General features: G+C 32.2%; 3 protein-coding genes across 5 annotated transcripts; 2 read left to right on the forward strand and 1 right to left on the reverse strand.

Annotated features, from left to right (window-relative positions):
• Positions 1-1119: 1119 nt before the first annotated feature.
• Positions 1120-4048, reverse strand: LOC128386941 (polyadenylate-binding protein-interacting protein 1-like). Of its 2 annotated transcripts, none has more exons than XM_053346057.1 (6): positions 3888-4048; positions 2675-3111; positions 2429-2541; positions 2160-2364; positions 1768-2051; positions 1120-1669 (listed from the first exon to the last, which is right to left on the reverse strand). In XM_053346057.1, exons 1-6 carry the CDS (start codon positions 3916-3918, stop codon positions 1579-1581), a joined length of 1161 nt encoding a protein of 386 aa, XP_053202032.1. In that variant the 5' UTR covers positions 3919-4048; the 3' UTR covers positions 1120-1578. The 2 variants fall into 2 exon arrangements, with proteins under 2 accessions (XP_053202032.1, XP_053202031.1); XM_053346056.1 differs by having other exon boundaries at positions 1756-2051.
• A 130-nt stretch (positions 4049-4178) lies between these two features.
• On the forward strand, positions 4179-6818 carry LOC128386944 (tumor protein D52-like). 2 transcript variants are annotated; one of them, XM_053346060.1, is made up of 4 exons: positions 4179-4533; positions 5011-5159; positions 5548-5583; positions 5897-6818. In XM_053346060.1, exons 1-4 carry the CDS (start codon positions 4381-4383, stop codon positions 6189-6191), a joined length of 633 nt encoding a protein of 210 aa, XP_053202035.1. In that variant the 5' UTR covers positions 4179-4380; the 3' UTR covers positions 6192-6818. The 2 variants fall into 2 exon arrangements, with proteins under 2 accessions (XP_053202035.1, XP_053202036.1); XM_053346061.1 differs by lacking the exon at positions 5548-5583.
• Positions 6819-11510: 4692 nt separating this feature from the next.
• LOC128386936 (titin-like) lies at positions 11511-16788 on the forward strand. The gene is given in 5 exon segments (XM_053346051.1): positions 11511-11810; positions 11896-11962; positions 13473-14441; positions 14507-15319; positions 15322-16788. Coding segments are annotated over 5 exon segments (3123 nt in total). The 5' UTR covers positions 11511-11795; the 3' UTR covers positions 16581-16788.
• Positions 16789-16790: the final 2 nt, after the last annotated feature.

Raw genomic sequence — 16790 nt, forward strand, 5'->3', positions numbered from 1 at the left:
TCAGTATCTCAGTTCACCTGAGATTACATTTTTATTGGTAAGGCGATACAAATGTATGTCAGCTCAACATTTCCATGGTTTTTTTGTTGTTAATTGTTAAATGTAGTTTTTATGATTCTTTATTGGAGTTGTCCTGAGTCTCTAAGGAATTCTTCGAAGGCATCGCAAACATCTTGATCACCCTCATCACCACATGGACCAAAATCATAGCTAAAAAGATGCAAAAGAAAATATGATTTAATTGAGGGAGCAAAAATGATCAATATAAGAGTGTTAAATTAAAAAGTTATATTTGCCTTGATCCTGACCTTGGATTGTGACCATAATTCTGGTAATGATGGTGGTTGTTGGATTGTGGATTGTTGATGATGAAGGAAATGACTTTTATCAAGGTGAAATAAATACTTTATTCCCTATTAATCCATCAATAACAAGTGGTTCAGCTTTGTAAAGATTATTGATAATCACTTGTCTTCTCAACATTTTCAGATTTTTCTCACCCTCACCAATTAATTGTGATATTTTGATCGGATCAGAACAATTTATATTTTCTCGAAATAAATCTTGTGTTTTTCTTAATGAATATTCTCTTATATTGTAATTTGGAAATTTTATCGACTCTTTAAGTAATAACTTATAAAGAGACAATACTTTAGATGATGTTGAAGACATGAAAGAATAGTTAAAAAGAATTAATTAACTGGAATCAATATAATAAATAGATAAACAAAAAACACAAACACACAAAGAGACGAAGATGAGAGAGAAATGAAACTAAAATCAACTGGACAAGAGAATAGAAAATATCGATCACATAGGTAACATCGATTTAGAATATCGATTGAGGTATCGATATATCGAAATTTTGTTCTCTTTCAAACTGAGTTTCAATTTAGTTCTTATTTCATTTTCTCTGCTTGTTTGTTGATTTTATTTTCTCTTTTTGTTCATGATTATTATTCAATTAATTATCTCTTTCCAACACTGGTATAAACTTCTGGACTTATTAAGAGCATTGAACACTCTCTATAATATAATTTCAGAGAACAAATAACATTGATTAATTTCAGAGAATTTCAGGTTAATCTAAACTCTTTCCTTAAAGTAAATTAATTCATCTCCTTTTATCAGTATCCCAGTTCACCTGAGATTACATTTTTATTGACAAAAGTTAGAGCTCTATGGATACAGGAAGCGTTTTTTGTTTCTTTCATAATGATAATCATGATGAGAGAGAAGGAAAGGGAGAGAGAGAGATGGTTTATATGGTGGGAAGGAGAAAAAGTTGAATATTATTAGTGAGTTTATGGTTTTCATAGTTGTTTGGTGGTTTAGTTATTTTTTCTCATTCGGTTTGGTTTTGTTTATTAATCGTGGTTCTTGTTTTTCGTGCTCTTTAAATACTGTTTTCGTCTTATTCTGATACTTTCTTGTTTTCTGACCAAACCATGATCACAAAATGATGATGTAGATTTATATGTATAAATGAAAATGGTGTTAGATTGTTTTTTTTTCAGCACTTCCCAGTTGACATGGTTTTTTTTGTTGTTAATTGTTAAATGTAGTTTTTATGATTCTTTATTGGAGTTGTCCTGAGTCTCTAAGGAATTCTTCGAAGGCATCGCAAACATCTTGATCACCCTCATCACCACATGGACCAAAATCATAGCTAAAAAGATGCAAAAGAAAATATGATTTAATTGAGGGAGCAAAAATGATCAATATAAGAGTGTTAAATTAAAAAGTTATATTTGCCTTGATCCTGACCTTGGATTGTGACCATAATTCTGGTAATGATGGTGGTTGTTGGATTGTGGATTGTAGTCATTGTAAGGGTTGTTAGCTCCTGTTGCGTATGGGTTAACAATATTACTAGGCAGTGATGGAGTTTTCCAGTTGTTTGCCCTAAACTCGACAACATTATTAATTACATTTTTCAAAGAATCGGAAACTTGACTACGACTACTGATTCCTTTGAGACGGTCGAATATAGTATCCATTGTGTCGCTGTTCTTCTTCTTAAGGTAATCTTCAAGGTGGGTACCACAGAGCTAAAGGAGAATTTGAGAAAGAAAATAAGTTAAAAGATAAAAATTAACTTTAAACTGAACTGAGAGTCTGAGAAAATTTAAGCAAAAGTAATAATGTAACAAAATTACCTTTAAGATATTACATGCGCATTTAACATTGTCAGTGGTCGTATGAGACAATAGGGTTTCGATAAGTTCTGGAAGGGCTTCGACAAGGTCTGGATCATCAACACGAGTTGATAAATCAGCAATAAAAAGAGCGACACCTCTAGAATATTGTCCACCATCAGATGCCTTGGCCATCGAATCACGCCTTGAAATTTCCCGCTGACATCTGAAATCCCAGATAAACGATGACATTTTCTAACTTCAATAGTTTTCAATATTGATAAAATTACCTCTGTAAAAGTATATCTTTGAATGAACCTTTACTGGTAATAGCTTTGAGATTTGCAATGAGGTGGACACACAGACGAACTCCATTGTAACGAAAATTTGTATCAATAATTCCCTTTAGAGAAAAGAGGAGAAAAAATTGCAATCAGTTAAATATAGAAAAACGAAGACATTTAAAAAGAGAGGGAAATGGTGATATAACAGAGGATAGAAAATACTCAATAAAAAGAGATATAATTGATCATTACCTGGTCGACAATAGTGTTAACAATGCACTGCATAATTATGTCAGGATCCTCTGTAATCCAGTTGTTAAGGACTTCCGTGATGTAGTTAATTTCAGCATCATACTGGGCTGGATTAGATGATATTGCGTCAATAAATTCTTTCAATTCACTTAGAGCCACGTAATCTTCAACTTCAGTATCACTTTCTCGCCTAATCGGATCAACAAATTCATTATCATTCTCAGACCAATCATTCCCATTATGATAGGCTTTAGAAGCTCTGGAAGGAGGACCTGTTGTACCAGCCATGGATGAACCGGTTCCAGAATTGCCTGATCCCATGGGTTTAAAAGATCCCATACCTGGGGATTGTGTTGGTACATTTGAAGCAAATCTTGGAACAAATTCAGCTGCCTCCGGATTCAGAGTCCATTTTTTAGTGGCATCATCCTTGGCTTCTGCCATTGGAGAAAAAAAGATGTTTTTTATGTTCAACAGCAGGAAATCACAAAGAAAAAGAACAGATAATGTCCAATAATAAAAGGAGAGAAAGAAAAAGAATAAAAAAAAGTGATTAGTAAAAAGGTCAATGACCAATTGTTTCAAATACCGAACTAGAGTTAGAAAAGCTGAGAGAGTAACTTAAGAAAGAAACGTCACCGAGCCAAGGTTGTAAGGTGACATTTGAGGAAATAAAAGATCAATTGAGATAAATTGACACGTAAAGTTCGTAAATCATGACCATTTACACAAAAAGATGTTAAAATTACGAAATAGTGAAAGAAGTATTAAGAGTGAAAAAGAGAAAAAGAGAAAAAGAAAGAGCAAGAGAAAGAGATGAAAGAAAAAGTGAGTAAAAGTTAACAAACGAAGGGAAGACAAAGAAAATCAAATGAATCTAACGAATCTTCGGGAAAAAAGTAAAGTAACAAAGGTATAATTAAAAAATGACAGTACATGATGAAGGTGAAAAAAAGATGCAAACATATATAACAAGAGAGAATGTTTTTTTTAAATTCTACACATACATAATAGATGAAGGAAGAAAAAAGAAAGAGAAAATAGAAAGGAAAAAATATTCAAAGAAAGAGAAAGAAACAAGACCAAGAAAAACAAGAAAGAAAAGAAAAACACACAAATGAGTAAAAGAGAAAAAGAGAAAGAAAAGAAAATATTGTTGTTGAATAATCAGAGTTGAAGAAGATAATTGACAAAAAGGTAACAGTTTACTTACCCGTTTGATTATTACTCTTTGATGAGGACATGATATTAAATTAGAATTTACTGTTACTTGAGAGAGATAATTAATTGAATAATAATCATGAACAAAAAGAGAAAATAAAATCAACAAACAAGCAGAGAAAATGAAATAAGAACTAAATTGAAACTCAGTTTGAAAGAGAACAAAATTTCGATATATCGATACCTCAATCGATATTCTAAATCGATGTTACCTATGTGATCGATATTTTCTATTCTCTTGTCCAGTTGATTTTAGTTTCATTTCTCTCTCATCTTCGTCTCTTCGTGTGTTTGTGTTTTTTGTTTATCTATTTATTATATTGAGCTGATTATTATTATTATAATTTTCTTCTCTCGTTAGGTTTTCTTTTCGTTGATCTTGTCTCTCTCTCTCTCTCTCTCTCTCTCTCTCTCTCTCTTTCTCTCTCTCTCTCTCTCTCTCTTGTGATTAGTAAAAATCATTTTGTTGTGATAGAAATATAATAATGTCTTTATCCAAGGATAACAATCAATCTGATAAAATCTTTTACAATGCTTCCGATGAGGCATTTGACGTTACAACAGAATCAAATTTTGCCAACATGGATCCTGAGCAAAAAGCTGCTTTAGAAGAGGAATGGCGAACAGAACTGGCAAGGGTTAGTTTAGAATTTTCAATTTATTCTCTTTTTTACCATTTTTGTTCTTTTTCATTCATTATTCCTTTTTCTCTGATTTTTTTTCTTTTTCTTTTTCTTTTGCTTCAATCCTTCAATTTTTTTCTCTTCTCCATCCTCATCCTTCATCGCATCTTTTTCTGCCGTCTTAATATCGTACAATTATCCTTTCTCTTTCTCCTTTTCTCTCTCTCTCATTTTCTAATCAATTTGGTCTCTTTTGTTTCTGATATCATTTTCATTTGTTTATCTTTTTTGTTTTGTTTTCCTTTCTGTCTTGCTCATTCTATTACCTTTCTCCAACACCTTTCCAAGTATTTCTCTATTAACTATTAATAAAAACTTGGATTTTGTTATTCTTTTCTCTTTCATTTTTTCTCTCTCTTTTTGCTCTTGTTTCTTTTTGTTTTTCTATTCTTTTGAATTAATTTTGTTTTTTATCTTTCTTGTTCTTTTTAGACTGAAGAGGAGATTCAAACCTTGCGACAAGTTCTTTCATCGAAATTACGCCATTCATCTGAATTGAAAAAGAAACTCGGCATCTCTGTATGGAAAGAATTTCGAGATGACATTGGTCAAGGAGTTAAAAGTATCCAAGAATCCACAGCGTAAGTAAAATCCAATCCAAGTCATCAAAATCTATTTTCTTCTCATCGTCATCACCATCTCTTCAAATCCTGACAATTAACTCACACAATTCATTTGTGATGTTACACTAAGTATATAATTGAAATGAAATTACTTACAATCAATTAATGAAATTAACACCAATTGGTATTTGTTTTATTTTCGTGTGTATCTTTGATGATTAACACAATTGTGACTAATTGACTCTCTCTTCAGCCATAATCTCTCTGTCTTTTTTCATCCAACAAAAACTTTTGTTTTATCAACTGTCAGTCTTTATAACTCATTATCATCAATCGTCATCATCACCATCAGCTAATTAATAATTATTTCCTTTCTCATGCTTTTCTCTTCTTATCAATTCATCAGCTCTGGGTTTGGAATACTAGCAGCTCCAACCTCTGCGTATGTTCATTAACTAATTTGTTTAACGATTCTGCATGTATTTCAACTCCTAAATGATTAAGCTTATTATTTTTATTTTTTTAACACCATCTCCATTTCTATCTCTTATTTAATCACTTTAATCACCTCATTAGTGAGCTTTTTGTTTTCTTTTCCGATTTGTTTTCTATTCTTTTATTATTTCTCATTTTAATTATCTTCCTTTTTTTTACAAATTTTATATTTCAACTAATTCAAATAATTTTTCTCTCTCCATTACTTACAACAAATATCAAAACACTCTCCCCCTTAACCCTTGCATATGTGCAAATAGTTATCAAAAAACCACCGAGACTGTTAAAACTGTCGGTGAAAGGACAACATCCGTTTTAGGAAGTCTTGGTGGTAGTATGGCCCGAAAATTAGGAGAAGTGAAAAATTCCAATGCATTTAAATCATTCGAAGAGCGAGTTGTCTCAGCAACCGGAAATCTAAAAGATCGAATGACTGGCTCAAGAAGTAACAGTACCAACAGTTTCGAAGATGCTCTCAACAGTGAACGACGAAACTCTCAAACAGCTACACCCGCTACTACACCCACCATACCTGAAGAGAAATCGCTCTCTTAAAAAACACTTGCACATATTAACCTAAAACACAAACACACCACATATACACAATTGTTCAATCCAAAGAAGAACGAAAAAAATATCAAATTGAAGATTCTTGATGGATTCAACATTGCAAGTTTTAATTATTAACTATTAGCTGATTAATAGTCTAATTCTCTATACACTTGGATTGAAAAACTAAAGCAACAAAAAAAAACAAGGAGATTATCTCAAAAAATGGTTATTTATATTTAATTTTAAAAACAGTGAAAAAGTTATTGATTTATTCTTCCTTCTCTGCACCTCTTTTATTGTTGATTTACCATATCGACTGAGATTATCAACAATCAACATCATCAATTTCCAACAACCAGCAAACTACAGTATCAAAGGAAAACAACAAAAAATTTATTCTAAACGTGTGTCAATATAAATTATCTCTCTCGTTACGATAAAACTAAAAGCGTACTTTGAATTTTCCCTTTCATCGTAACTCCTTTCACCTCACAAAAAAAAATAATGTATAACAAACTATTTAATTAATCAATTAATTAATATAATTTATCTTTTGCATGTGATGAAACAAATACGTTGAAAACAAAATAATAATAAATTCACAAAACTTGGGTTTAATCAATAGGAAAATTGTTTCCAATTTCATTTAAGTAATTTGATTACATTTCGGTTCCCCATCCAACCTCTAGAAAGATTATCATTTGAATCCATCGATAACTAATGGTTCAGTTTTGTATAGATTATTGATAATCACTTGTCTTCTTAACATTTCCAAATTTTTCTCACCTTCGCCAATTAATTGTGATATTTTAATCGGATCAGAACAATTTATATTCTCTCGAAATGAATCTCGTATTCGTCTTAATGAATATTCTCTTAGATTGTAATTTGGAAATTTAATCGACTCTTTTAGTAACAATTTATAAAGAGACAATACTTTAGATGATGTTGAAGACATTTTATCAAAGAATAATTATAACAATCAATTAATTGGAATCAATTAAAGCACAATAACAAAAAGACAAACAATTTAAAAGGATCAACAAAAAATTAGAAAATGAAAAACATCTGATCAAAAATAGTTACTCTTTTATTCAATAGATGGCGCGTAGAATTGGATTAAATTAATTAGTCAGATTGGAGATTAAATTACTTAGATTTATTAATTGATTAGTTTGTTTTAAATTTCGTGTAAAAGTTGAAAAGGATAATGATGAAAGGAAGATTGTTATATAATTGTAATTAGATCTAAACTTTGAATGAAAATAATGAAACTTTGATTGTGATCAAAAAACCATTTTAATCATAACCATGAAAACAAATTTAAATTGATAGCAATTTAGTGTGGTGATAATTGATTAATTATCAGTCTAATGGTTAGTGATTAGTTAAATAAATGTAAATTCATTTTCTACAATCAATTAATATACAAAACTTTCCATTTAATTGTGATTAACATTATCATGATAGTTTTAATTTTCCACCTAATCAACAATTTTAAACACGTTTTTTACTACTACTACTACTTAATTATTATCGTTAATTGTTGAAATCTTAAATAAATCATCATCATTATGGTAAATTTAATGATTCTATTTACATCTAATTAAATTTACTCTAAATCTAATTGTCCTTCAGTTAATCAGTTTAATCCAATTCTACGCGCCATCTATTGGATTTAAGAGTAACTATTTTCGATCACATGTTTTTTTATTTTCTAATTTTTTGTTGTTAATTTTTGATTGTTATCCATTTTGTTATTGTGCTTTAATTGATTCCAATTAATTGATTGTTATAATTATTCTTTGATAAAATGTCTTCAACATCATCTAAAGTATTGTCTCTTTATAAATTGTTACTAAAAGAGTCGATTAAATTTCCAAATTACAATCTAAGAGAATATTCATTAAGACGAATACGAGATTCATTTCGAGAGAATATAAATTGTTCTGATCCGATTAAAATATCACAATTAATTGGTGAAGGTGAGAAAAATTTGGAAATGTTAAGAAGACAAGTGATTATCAATAATCTATACAAAGCTGAACCATTAGTTATCGATGGATTAATAGGGAATAAAGTAAGTATTTCACCTTGTTAAAAGTCATTTCCTTCATTCATCAACAATAGATTAGAAATACTAATTAAATTTTTTTATTTCATTCTCTTTTCTAATTATATGATTTTTTAGAACCAATCTACTGGACAATCTACAATTTAGTGATTAATTTCAATGGATATTGTTAATTCTTTAGTATAATTTCTCATGTATTGTAAAACTTTGATTCTCAATTGCTAAGCTTTTTTGTTTCAATGTGTTTCCCTTTCCTTCAAGCTAATTACTGTTACCATCTCATCATCTTGATTAACCATAAATCTACCAAGTCAAGTTCAAAAGTACTGATTATTTAAATTACCCACAAAGATGAGCCAGTTAGTGGTTAAAGAAAAGCGTCTACGATGACGGAAAACAAGGCGAAGAAAAAAATAATAATTAAATGAAAGATGATAAAAGATTTACGAGGTTTTTTTGATTACTCGAAAAACTAAGATGCCCTAAGGGTCTAATCTTGATATCTTTTTGGTTCTTCTTCTTCTTCACCATCTTCCAACATTAAGCTGATGATCAATATAACGATTACGATCGTAAAGATAAAGTGAAAGTATTACGAGAGCTGCTGACGAGTTTAAAAATCTAACAACAAACTTGGAAAAGAAAAAACAAATTCGAAACTATTAAATATAAAAAGGTTGACAGGATCAGTTTCGAATTGTGGTAAATCACAGAAACAATTTATTCTAATTTAAACGTTAACCTTGGATCACCTTAGTTCATCTTGACAGGACAAATTAATCAAACAACGATCGGTAATCGCGAAGTTAATTGTTACATGCAGAGTTTGTTTTTTTTTCTTCTTTAATCAAGTTCTTGGATTGCAATCAACCAAATTAAAGATTTGTACTTTAATCAGTATAAAGACAATTACTATCATCGGGATTACGATTAATATTATGGACAAAACTCAGTGGAAAACTTGATTTTAGAAGAATTAAAAATTTCTCTTCAACAATCAATGTGAATTGTCAATGAAACAATTGACCAGAAAATTAGGAAACAATTTTTTGCTCCTCAATGAGATCATCATTAAATCACTAATTATAATCAAGATTGATTATCTAATCAATTTATTCATCAAATTTAAATATGATTTTTATTTTAATTTTTCTCGTAATTGTGATTAACCATTTTAGTCTCTATGTTCAATTTTTATCTCTCATTGAAGGACAATTAGATTTAGAGTAAATTTAATTAGATGTAAATAGAATCATTAAATTTACCATAATGATGATGATTTACTTAAGATTCCAACAATTAACGATAATAATTAAGTAGTAGTAGTAGTAAAAAACGTGTTTAAAATTGTTGATTAGGTGGAAAATTAAAACTATCATGATAATGTTAATCACAATTAAATGGAAAGTTTGTAAATTAATTGATTGTAGCAAATGAATTTACATTTATTTAACTAATTACTAACCATTAGACTAATAATTAATCAATTATCACCACAATTAACACAATAAATTGATATCAATTGACTCAAAACATTTAAATTTGTTTTTGTTGATAATTAAAACAAATAATTGATTGCAATTAACATTGTATCTGAATCAATGTGTGTGATCACAATTAACCTATCAAGGCAATTGTTACAATCAACGGGATTTAATTAATGATATCATATTTTTAATCATATTCTGTATCGGAATTAAATTAAATCAGAAATAATATAATATTAGTTAATCTCGATGATCAAGATTAAAATGATTTATTAATCACAATGAAACTTTGATTATTTTGATCCAGACAGTTGAGGCCTGATCACAATTTGATAACAATTTAACTTTGATCATTTACTTGATTTTAATCACAATTAATTGACAAACAAAACCAAAAACAGGTAAAAGTTTTTTTCTCTTACAAATCAAATTAATTAAACCCCCTGAGGGTAAATTGTTTTTTTTTATACATAATCTTAATTACAGTTAGTTAGTTATTGAAAAGTACGAGATACAATTTAAATCCAGTTTAAATTGTTACCAATGAATAATTTTTGATGATGAGCTCTCATATTTACCTTGATTGTTGGTTGATTTTCATTGAAAATGTTTAACCAATTAGTGATTTAATGATGATTGCAACAATTGATCGTCAATGTTTAATCAGTCTGAGGTTTAATTTAATTCCTCTTTCTCCTTGATTAAACCTCCATTCACCTTGGTCATTGTTAATATTTGATTAACTAAATTAACTCATCACCAATTTATAATTGTTGTAGTGGTCATTTACTACCCACAACTAATTGTAATCAACTAATTAACCAGAAGGACTAAATAATTGTTGTTACAGAATCAAGCCCATTGTTAAATCAAAATCTCATCATCACAATTAACATTACCATTGATTGTAATACAATTAATCATAAACTTAATCAGTGAGATATTAATTCCTGTTGATCATAATTCAAGAGTAGGATTTGATTGTAGAATTAAATTGTTCACAATTAGCTTCTAATCTTAATGGTATTAATTTGAATTTAAATTGTCTTTACAAATGATTACTGTCCAATCCAAGGATTAACCATTAATCCACTAATTAGTTATGGTAATTAAGAGGAAAGGTAAATATACAATGTGATTAATTAGATTTTACTCTTCAAGATGATCACAATTAAGCATATCAAATGAGATGAATTGTAAGTGAAAAAAGAAGAAGAAAAAAATCAAATCTCATATTGCACGAGTTTAAATTGTAATTGCGATTTAATCAAGATCCAAGGAGGAATATGATTGATTCATGATTAAATGATTAAGATTAAAAATATTATTCGAAAGAGAAAAAGAAAGAGAAAATTAACCAACATGGCGACCCAGTTAATTAAGTTCCATGAAAGTAACAAAAGATGACAATCAAGAAAGAAAGAGAAATTGAAAGAGACTATGAAGACGATGATGATGATGATGATGATGATGATGATCAGGATGATAATGATAATGATGATACTTAGGGAGTTTAATTAGTTATCATAATATAAGAAACTCCTCCTTTGTCATTAATTGTGAGCCATTGAATTTAATCAAACTCATCATGGTGTCTTCAGGTTTGTAAGTTAAAATTTAATTATGATGATGAAAAATAAGGAAAAGCGAAAGTGAATTTGATGATGATTTAGTTAATCACAATCAAGGTCAATTAACAATCTTCTTAATTGTATCATCTTGATTTACCTGGAAAGAGGAGGTTTAATATTTTGGGTGGTAGCAATTAAGTTAATAAAATGTGCCCCAACTCCAACAATTTAATTTAATTTTCTGATTACAATCTGACTATTCAGGTAATCAGTTTGATGATTACAGTTTGTTAAATTGTGAAACAATAAAAGTGAAATCATATTGGATTAAAATTGATTGATTTGTGTATTTAATTAGATTTAAATTCACTAAATCCAAGTTGGATTTACTTTTTTTTTTGACTTTTTAAATTGTTGTTGATTAATTTACACCAAAGGGATTATTGTGAATTGTTTGTTTAATTGTCACAGGAAAATGTTCACCATTAAGGTGAGTTGATTTAATTGTTTGCTGCTTGTTTCTATCATGTTAATTGTTTAATTATCTAATTGCCTATTGATTTATTTGGATACAGATTTTTGTTACCCTTTTGTTAATTCAATCATTACAATTAACTTTTGCTCAACAGGATGATGATTTAGGTAAGTTTAATGATTAACAACAATTTATTTTAATTCAATTCATGATGATTGTTGTAATAAAAATCACCAATTGATCAACTGATTTGATTTTGATGTTTGATGCTTATGAGAATCAATTTGATTGAATAGTTAGCTTTGTCTTTGCGATCAAGTTTTATTATTTAGCTTCACAATTAGTTTCTAATCATATTCAAATGAAGTAATTAAAACAATTAAGAAAAGAGTATATGAAAAAAAAGTAACAATTAAAAAGAGGAAAAAAAATCAATTGGGTTTGGAAACAAAAAATAATTGAAATGTTTTCCATTGGTAAAGGAAAACAATTAACAAAGTTATCAAATCAAGCCAACGATTTAACTTGATTAGGCCAAAGTACTGAACCTGATTGACCTGAGGGATAAACCTTTGACCATGCAGATGATGAAGATGATGATAATGATGCTTGTGGCGGTGGCTTAAGGTCAGATGGATTAAGATTATCCTTGTTATCACTTGGTGAGTAGATTGGTGAACTTTGTTGGGAAGCTGATGATAAAAAGTAAGATCCAGGTAATAGACCAGCCGAGGTGGGAGATGCTGGTGGTGGCGGTGGAAACGGAGGTAACTGTGAATTGGGAAGGTAATTTGATGTTAATCGATTCCCTTTGAACGGATAACCATTGGGTCCAACGACTTTGATCCAATCACTTTGAACATTTTGAACGTCATTTAATTGCTGACCAGAAATCGATTGTTGTTGTACTTGGGCTGATGATGATGACGGTGGAACTCCGTTGATTGTTTTAATTGGATAACGAACCTTAGGCGGAGAAACATGAGCAGTCATACAATAGAAGTTAAAAAATAAACTCGAAATTAGACAAAAATCGAGAGAAGAAACCAAAGTGAAGTACATTTCGAGTTTTGAAAACTTTTCCAATTCTTAGAAAACTGAACTTTCGTTGGTTGTTTAATCTTGTCACGATGAATACTCAGCTATATATATATGAGAATACCAGGAATATATCAGAATTGAAATTCTTTCTGTAGGAATTAGAGTTTAACCTTCATGAGTCCTTGTCGATTTTGGGAGTTACTTTTTTTCCCGCGGCGGATGTTTAGCCCATTCGGGTTTCCATTGAAGATTCACTTGCTCTCTTTAATATTTTATTGTATTGAAGACAAAATCATTCATTGAAAATCCGGTTAATTGTTGATTGAATTTGGGAAAACACTGAATAAAAATGTTTATTGAAATTAAAGTTAATTGTTGCAAAATGAAATGTAAACAAAACAGATAAACAAATTTCATCAATAGTTAATAATAGACTATTAATATTTTAATTTAAATTGTGAACAAAAATCAAGAAATAATTAGTAAATATTTTACCAAAATGTTTACATTAATTTTGTGCCTCTTTTGACAAAACATTACCTGTTAATTGTTGATTGAAAGGTTCTGATTGATTGTCAATTTTAATTGTGATTAACTTTGAATTTTTCTTTTTTTACTTGGAACTTTTTTTTGAAGGTTCGATTGAATCTCTACCAAGATTTGAAGCACGACGACAATCAGCTTTAAACGATAATAATAATAAAGAAGATTTTGAATACGATGACGATGACGGTTCTTCCCGTGGTCCAGTCAATCCATTGCCCGCACGAACAGGTCGAAATGACGATAGTAATGAGGACGATTTCGATGAAAATCAAGCACCTCAACGAGAAGATAATGGATCACCAGCGGCTAATGTTGGTTCCAATTCTGGACCTGGTTCGGTAAAAGGTCAAGTTTCACCTTCATCTTCAGGTAGATTGGGATTACCTCGATTCCCTGGTCAACAGATTAATTCATTTGTAGCTCCACTTCCCGTTCAACCCGTTCAGCCTGTTGTTGTTGCCCCAGTTCGACCTACTGTTGTCCCTGTCTCGATTTCTTCTCCATCGACTCCAATCACTGTTGTCGGTAAGACAAATCTCGGTGCAGGTTCTCAGAGTCCTATTTCATTCCCTCGATTTATCCGACCAAATGATCCAACCAAAAGCGTCCGAGTTGTTACTCGAGTTGTTCGACCTGGTCCAATTGCCGTTGATCAATCAGCTTCCCTTCCATCAGGACTCGATGGTCAAACAAAATCAGCGCAAGTTAATCCAACAGTAACTCGAGTGATTCGTCCTGTTCTAGTATCAAGACAACCCGCTTTCGTTCCCACTCCCGTTTTCCAACCTGTACTCCAACCAGTTGCTCCAGGACCCGTTTCCGTTGCTACACCAATCACTTCAGGATCCAATGGTCCAAATGTTATCGTTTCTGGGGGAGTTAAGAGCGTCCCAGTTCTCGCTAATTCTAAAGTTCAACCTCCTCGACTTCGAGTAGTCACAACTCGAAGACCAACAACTCCAATCGCACCAGAAGATAATGATGAAGATGCTTCAGCCGATTCTCGTCCAGCTCCAGGTCAAATCTCTGGAGTTAAAACCATCGCTTCTGCTAATCCAGGTAAAATTAGACGAAAGTTCAAATGTTTATGAGAATTTTGATATGAATTTCGAATTTTTTTCTAGTTCCTTTGGTACCACTTTCTCAATTCGGACCAGGTCGACCTTTTGTTCAACCAGCTCGACAACCATCTAGATTAGAGGTCATTTATGCCGATGAAAAATTAAACACTCAAGATGAAGATGAAGATGAAGAAGATGCAAATGCCGCTGGATTGTCTCAGTCAAATATCGTTAAATTTAATCGTCCATTAGCCCCAATCCCAGTTCGAGCTGTTCCCCAGCCTTATTTGGCTCCAATTGGCCTCCAAGGACCCCGACCACTTCAACCAACACCCAATGGCGTTTTCTTTCAACCTTCAGCTCGACCAACACTCGTACCAAGTGGTAAAACCAACGGATTCAGATCAAATTTCAATGTTCGACCTCAACCAGTTCCTGTAGCTCCAACTTTGGTACCTGTTGCTCCCGTTCAACCAAATCCAGCTCCAGTTTTGATTAACTCTGGTTCAGCATTTGGCTCACAACCAACTGCCCAATCACAATCACAGTTACGTCGTCCTCAAATCTCAGACAGTCTTGCCTCTGATGTTTCTGGAGTCAAAGGATCAGGAGTCGCAAGTGGATCTCGACCATCCGTTGTTCGACCAGTTCTTGTTCGAACTCCGGCCCCAACAACTCGACCTTTGGTTCAAATCCGAGAAGAACCTCTTCCAACTTTCCAACAAATTGATCTTATTCGAACCCAACCTGCTGCTCGACCACTTACAACTTTCCAAGGCCAAGCAAAAGCACTACCATCAGTCAGTGGCCAAGTCGTTTCACGACCTACAGTCCAACCAATTGTCCAATTACGAGACGGTGCTTCTGGTGTTGAATTACCACTCCATCTCCTCCTCGACCAATTCAAATCGTTCGAGTGACCCCAGCACCCACATCCCGACCAATCACTCAAATAAATCAAGATCGAGAATCAGCACTTCCAAGTGTTCAACCAGTTCAAATCTCGCAACCACGATTAGTTCCAGTTTCTCCCGTTTCCCAGCAACAAGTTGTCCAAATCTCTGAACCAGCTCGACCCTTCACTCAAGTTCGGGATTCAGGTTTACCATTTTTCCAACCCCTTGACCCAGCCCTTCGTCCTGCTATTCCCTCTATTCAATTTACAAACCAAGCTCAAGAATCAGTCGCTCCAAGAGAAACCTTTCCACGACAACCCGTTCGACCTGTACAAGTAATTCAACCTCAACAACAACAATTTGTCCAAGAAAATCGAGTCCAACAACCATCAATCGCCGATACAGTTCAACTTAAAGAATCAGCGATTCCAATCACTTCTTCTCAAAGTAACTTAGGTGGTCAAAGACCATCACGACCTCAACCAGTCCAAAATGTTTTCACATCCTCCCAAGAACAAGCACCAGCTCCAGCACCTCAATCATTTGAAATCTTGAGACTTCGAGAGCCAAGTCTCCCTCAATTCCCACTAGCACCAAGACAACCACAGCCTCTCGTTCAAGTTAGACCTCGACTCGTTCCAGCGGCACTTCCAGTCCAATCTGTTCAATCAAATCTTCCCGTTGCTCGACCAAATTTAGTTCAAGTTTCTCAGCAAAGAGAACCCATTGCTCTCAATCAACCATTGGCACCAACTCCAGTTTTAATTCAACCACAAGCACCACAACAACAACGAATCGTATCATTCCCATCAATCCAACAAGTCCAAGCTAATGCCGTCCCTGTTGCTCCAGTCACCAATGGTCAATTCATTCAACCATTGGTCAGACAAACCGGACCCTCATTCCCCAGATTAATTGCCCCACTTCCCTTACCTCAACCAGGACGCGAATCTCAATCACTTGGTCAACCAATTACTGTCCAAAATCGTGTATCTCAACCAAATGTTTTAGTCCAACAACAACAACAAAGACCAACAATCGTCCTCTCTCAACCTCAGCCCAGTCCATTGATTGTCCAACGACAACGTCCCGTAGCCCCGGTTGTCCCAGTTGCCCCACTTTCCGTTCAAAGTGGTTTGAGTCAATCTGACCAACAACAATTAGTACAAATTCGTGAAAAAGTATCATCAGCTCCCGATCAATTTTCTCAAATTGAACAAGTCCGTTTAGCTCGAGCTTAAAAGACTAATCAACTAATCCAATTACAATCAAATTAATCAACTCTGTTTTCTTGTTATACTCTTTCCATGTCTAAATTGTAGTCATTTTATTTTTCGTAACTTTCATAACAATCTCTCTGTTAGATGTTGATGTTAAATCCGATGTACTAATTGTAATTGCAGCCCAATAATTAAAGAAATCAAATTCACAAACAATAATTAAAACAAATG

Source organism: Panonychus citri, unplaced genomic scaffold, assembly GCF_014898815.1.
Source record: "Panonychus citri isolate SS breed McGregor unplaced genomic scaffold, ASM1489881v1 Contig00077, whole genome shotgun sequence".
Lineage (NCBI taxonomy): Eukaryota > Metazoa > Arthropoda > Arachnida > Trombidiformes > Tetranychidae > Panonychus > Panonychus citri.

What these genes read in the sequence shown, in the direction of transcription:
- LOC128386941 (XM_053346056.1), bottom strand. Translation starts at nt 3,918, where the DNA reads ATGTCCTCATCAAAGAGTAATAATCAAACGG. An exon ending in GCGCATGTAATATCTTAAAG is followed by an intron (nt 2,052 to 2,159) that starts GTAATTTTGTTA and finishes ATTCTCCTTTAG; the next exon opens with CTCTGTGGTACCCACCTTGA. An exon ending in AATCCAAGGTCAGGATCAAG is followed by an intron (nt 1,670 to 1,755) that starts GCAAATATAACT and finishes GCATCTTTTTAG; the next exon opens with CTATGATTTTGGTCCATGTG.
- LOC128386944 (XM_053346060.1), top strand. Translation starts at nt 4,381, where the DNA reads ATGTCTTTATCCAAGGATAACAATCAATCTGATAAAATCTTTTACAAT. An exon ending in AGTATCCAAGAATCCACAGC is followed by an intron (nt 5,160 to 5,547) that starts GTAAGTAAAATC and finishes TCAATTCATCAG; the next exon opens with CTCTGGGTTTGGAATACTAG. An exon ending in CTAGCAGCTCCAACCTCTGC is followed by an intron (nt 5,584 to 5,896) that starts GTATGTTCATTA and finishes ATGTGCAAATAG; the next exon opens with TTATCAAAAAACCACCGAGA.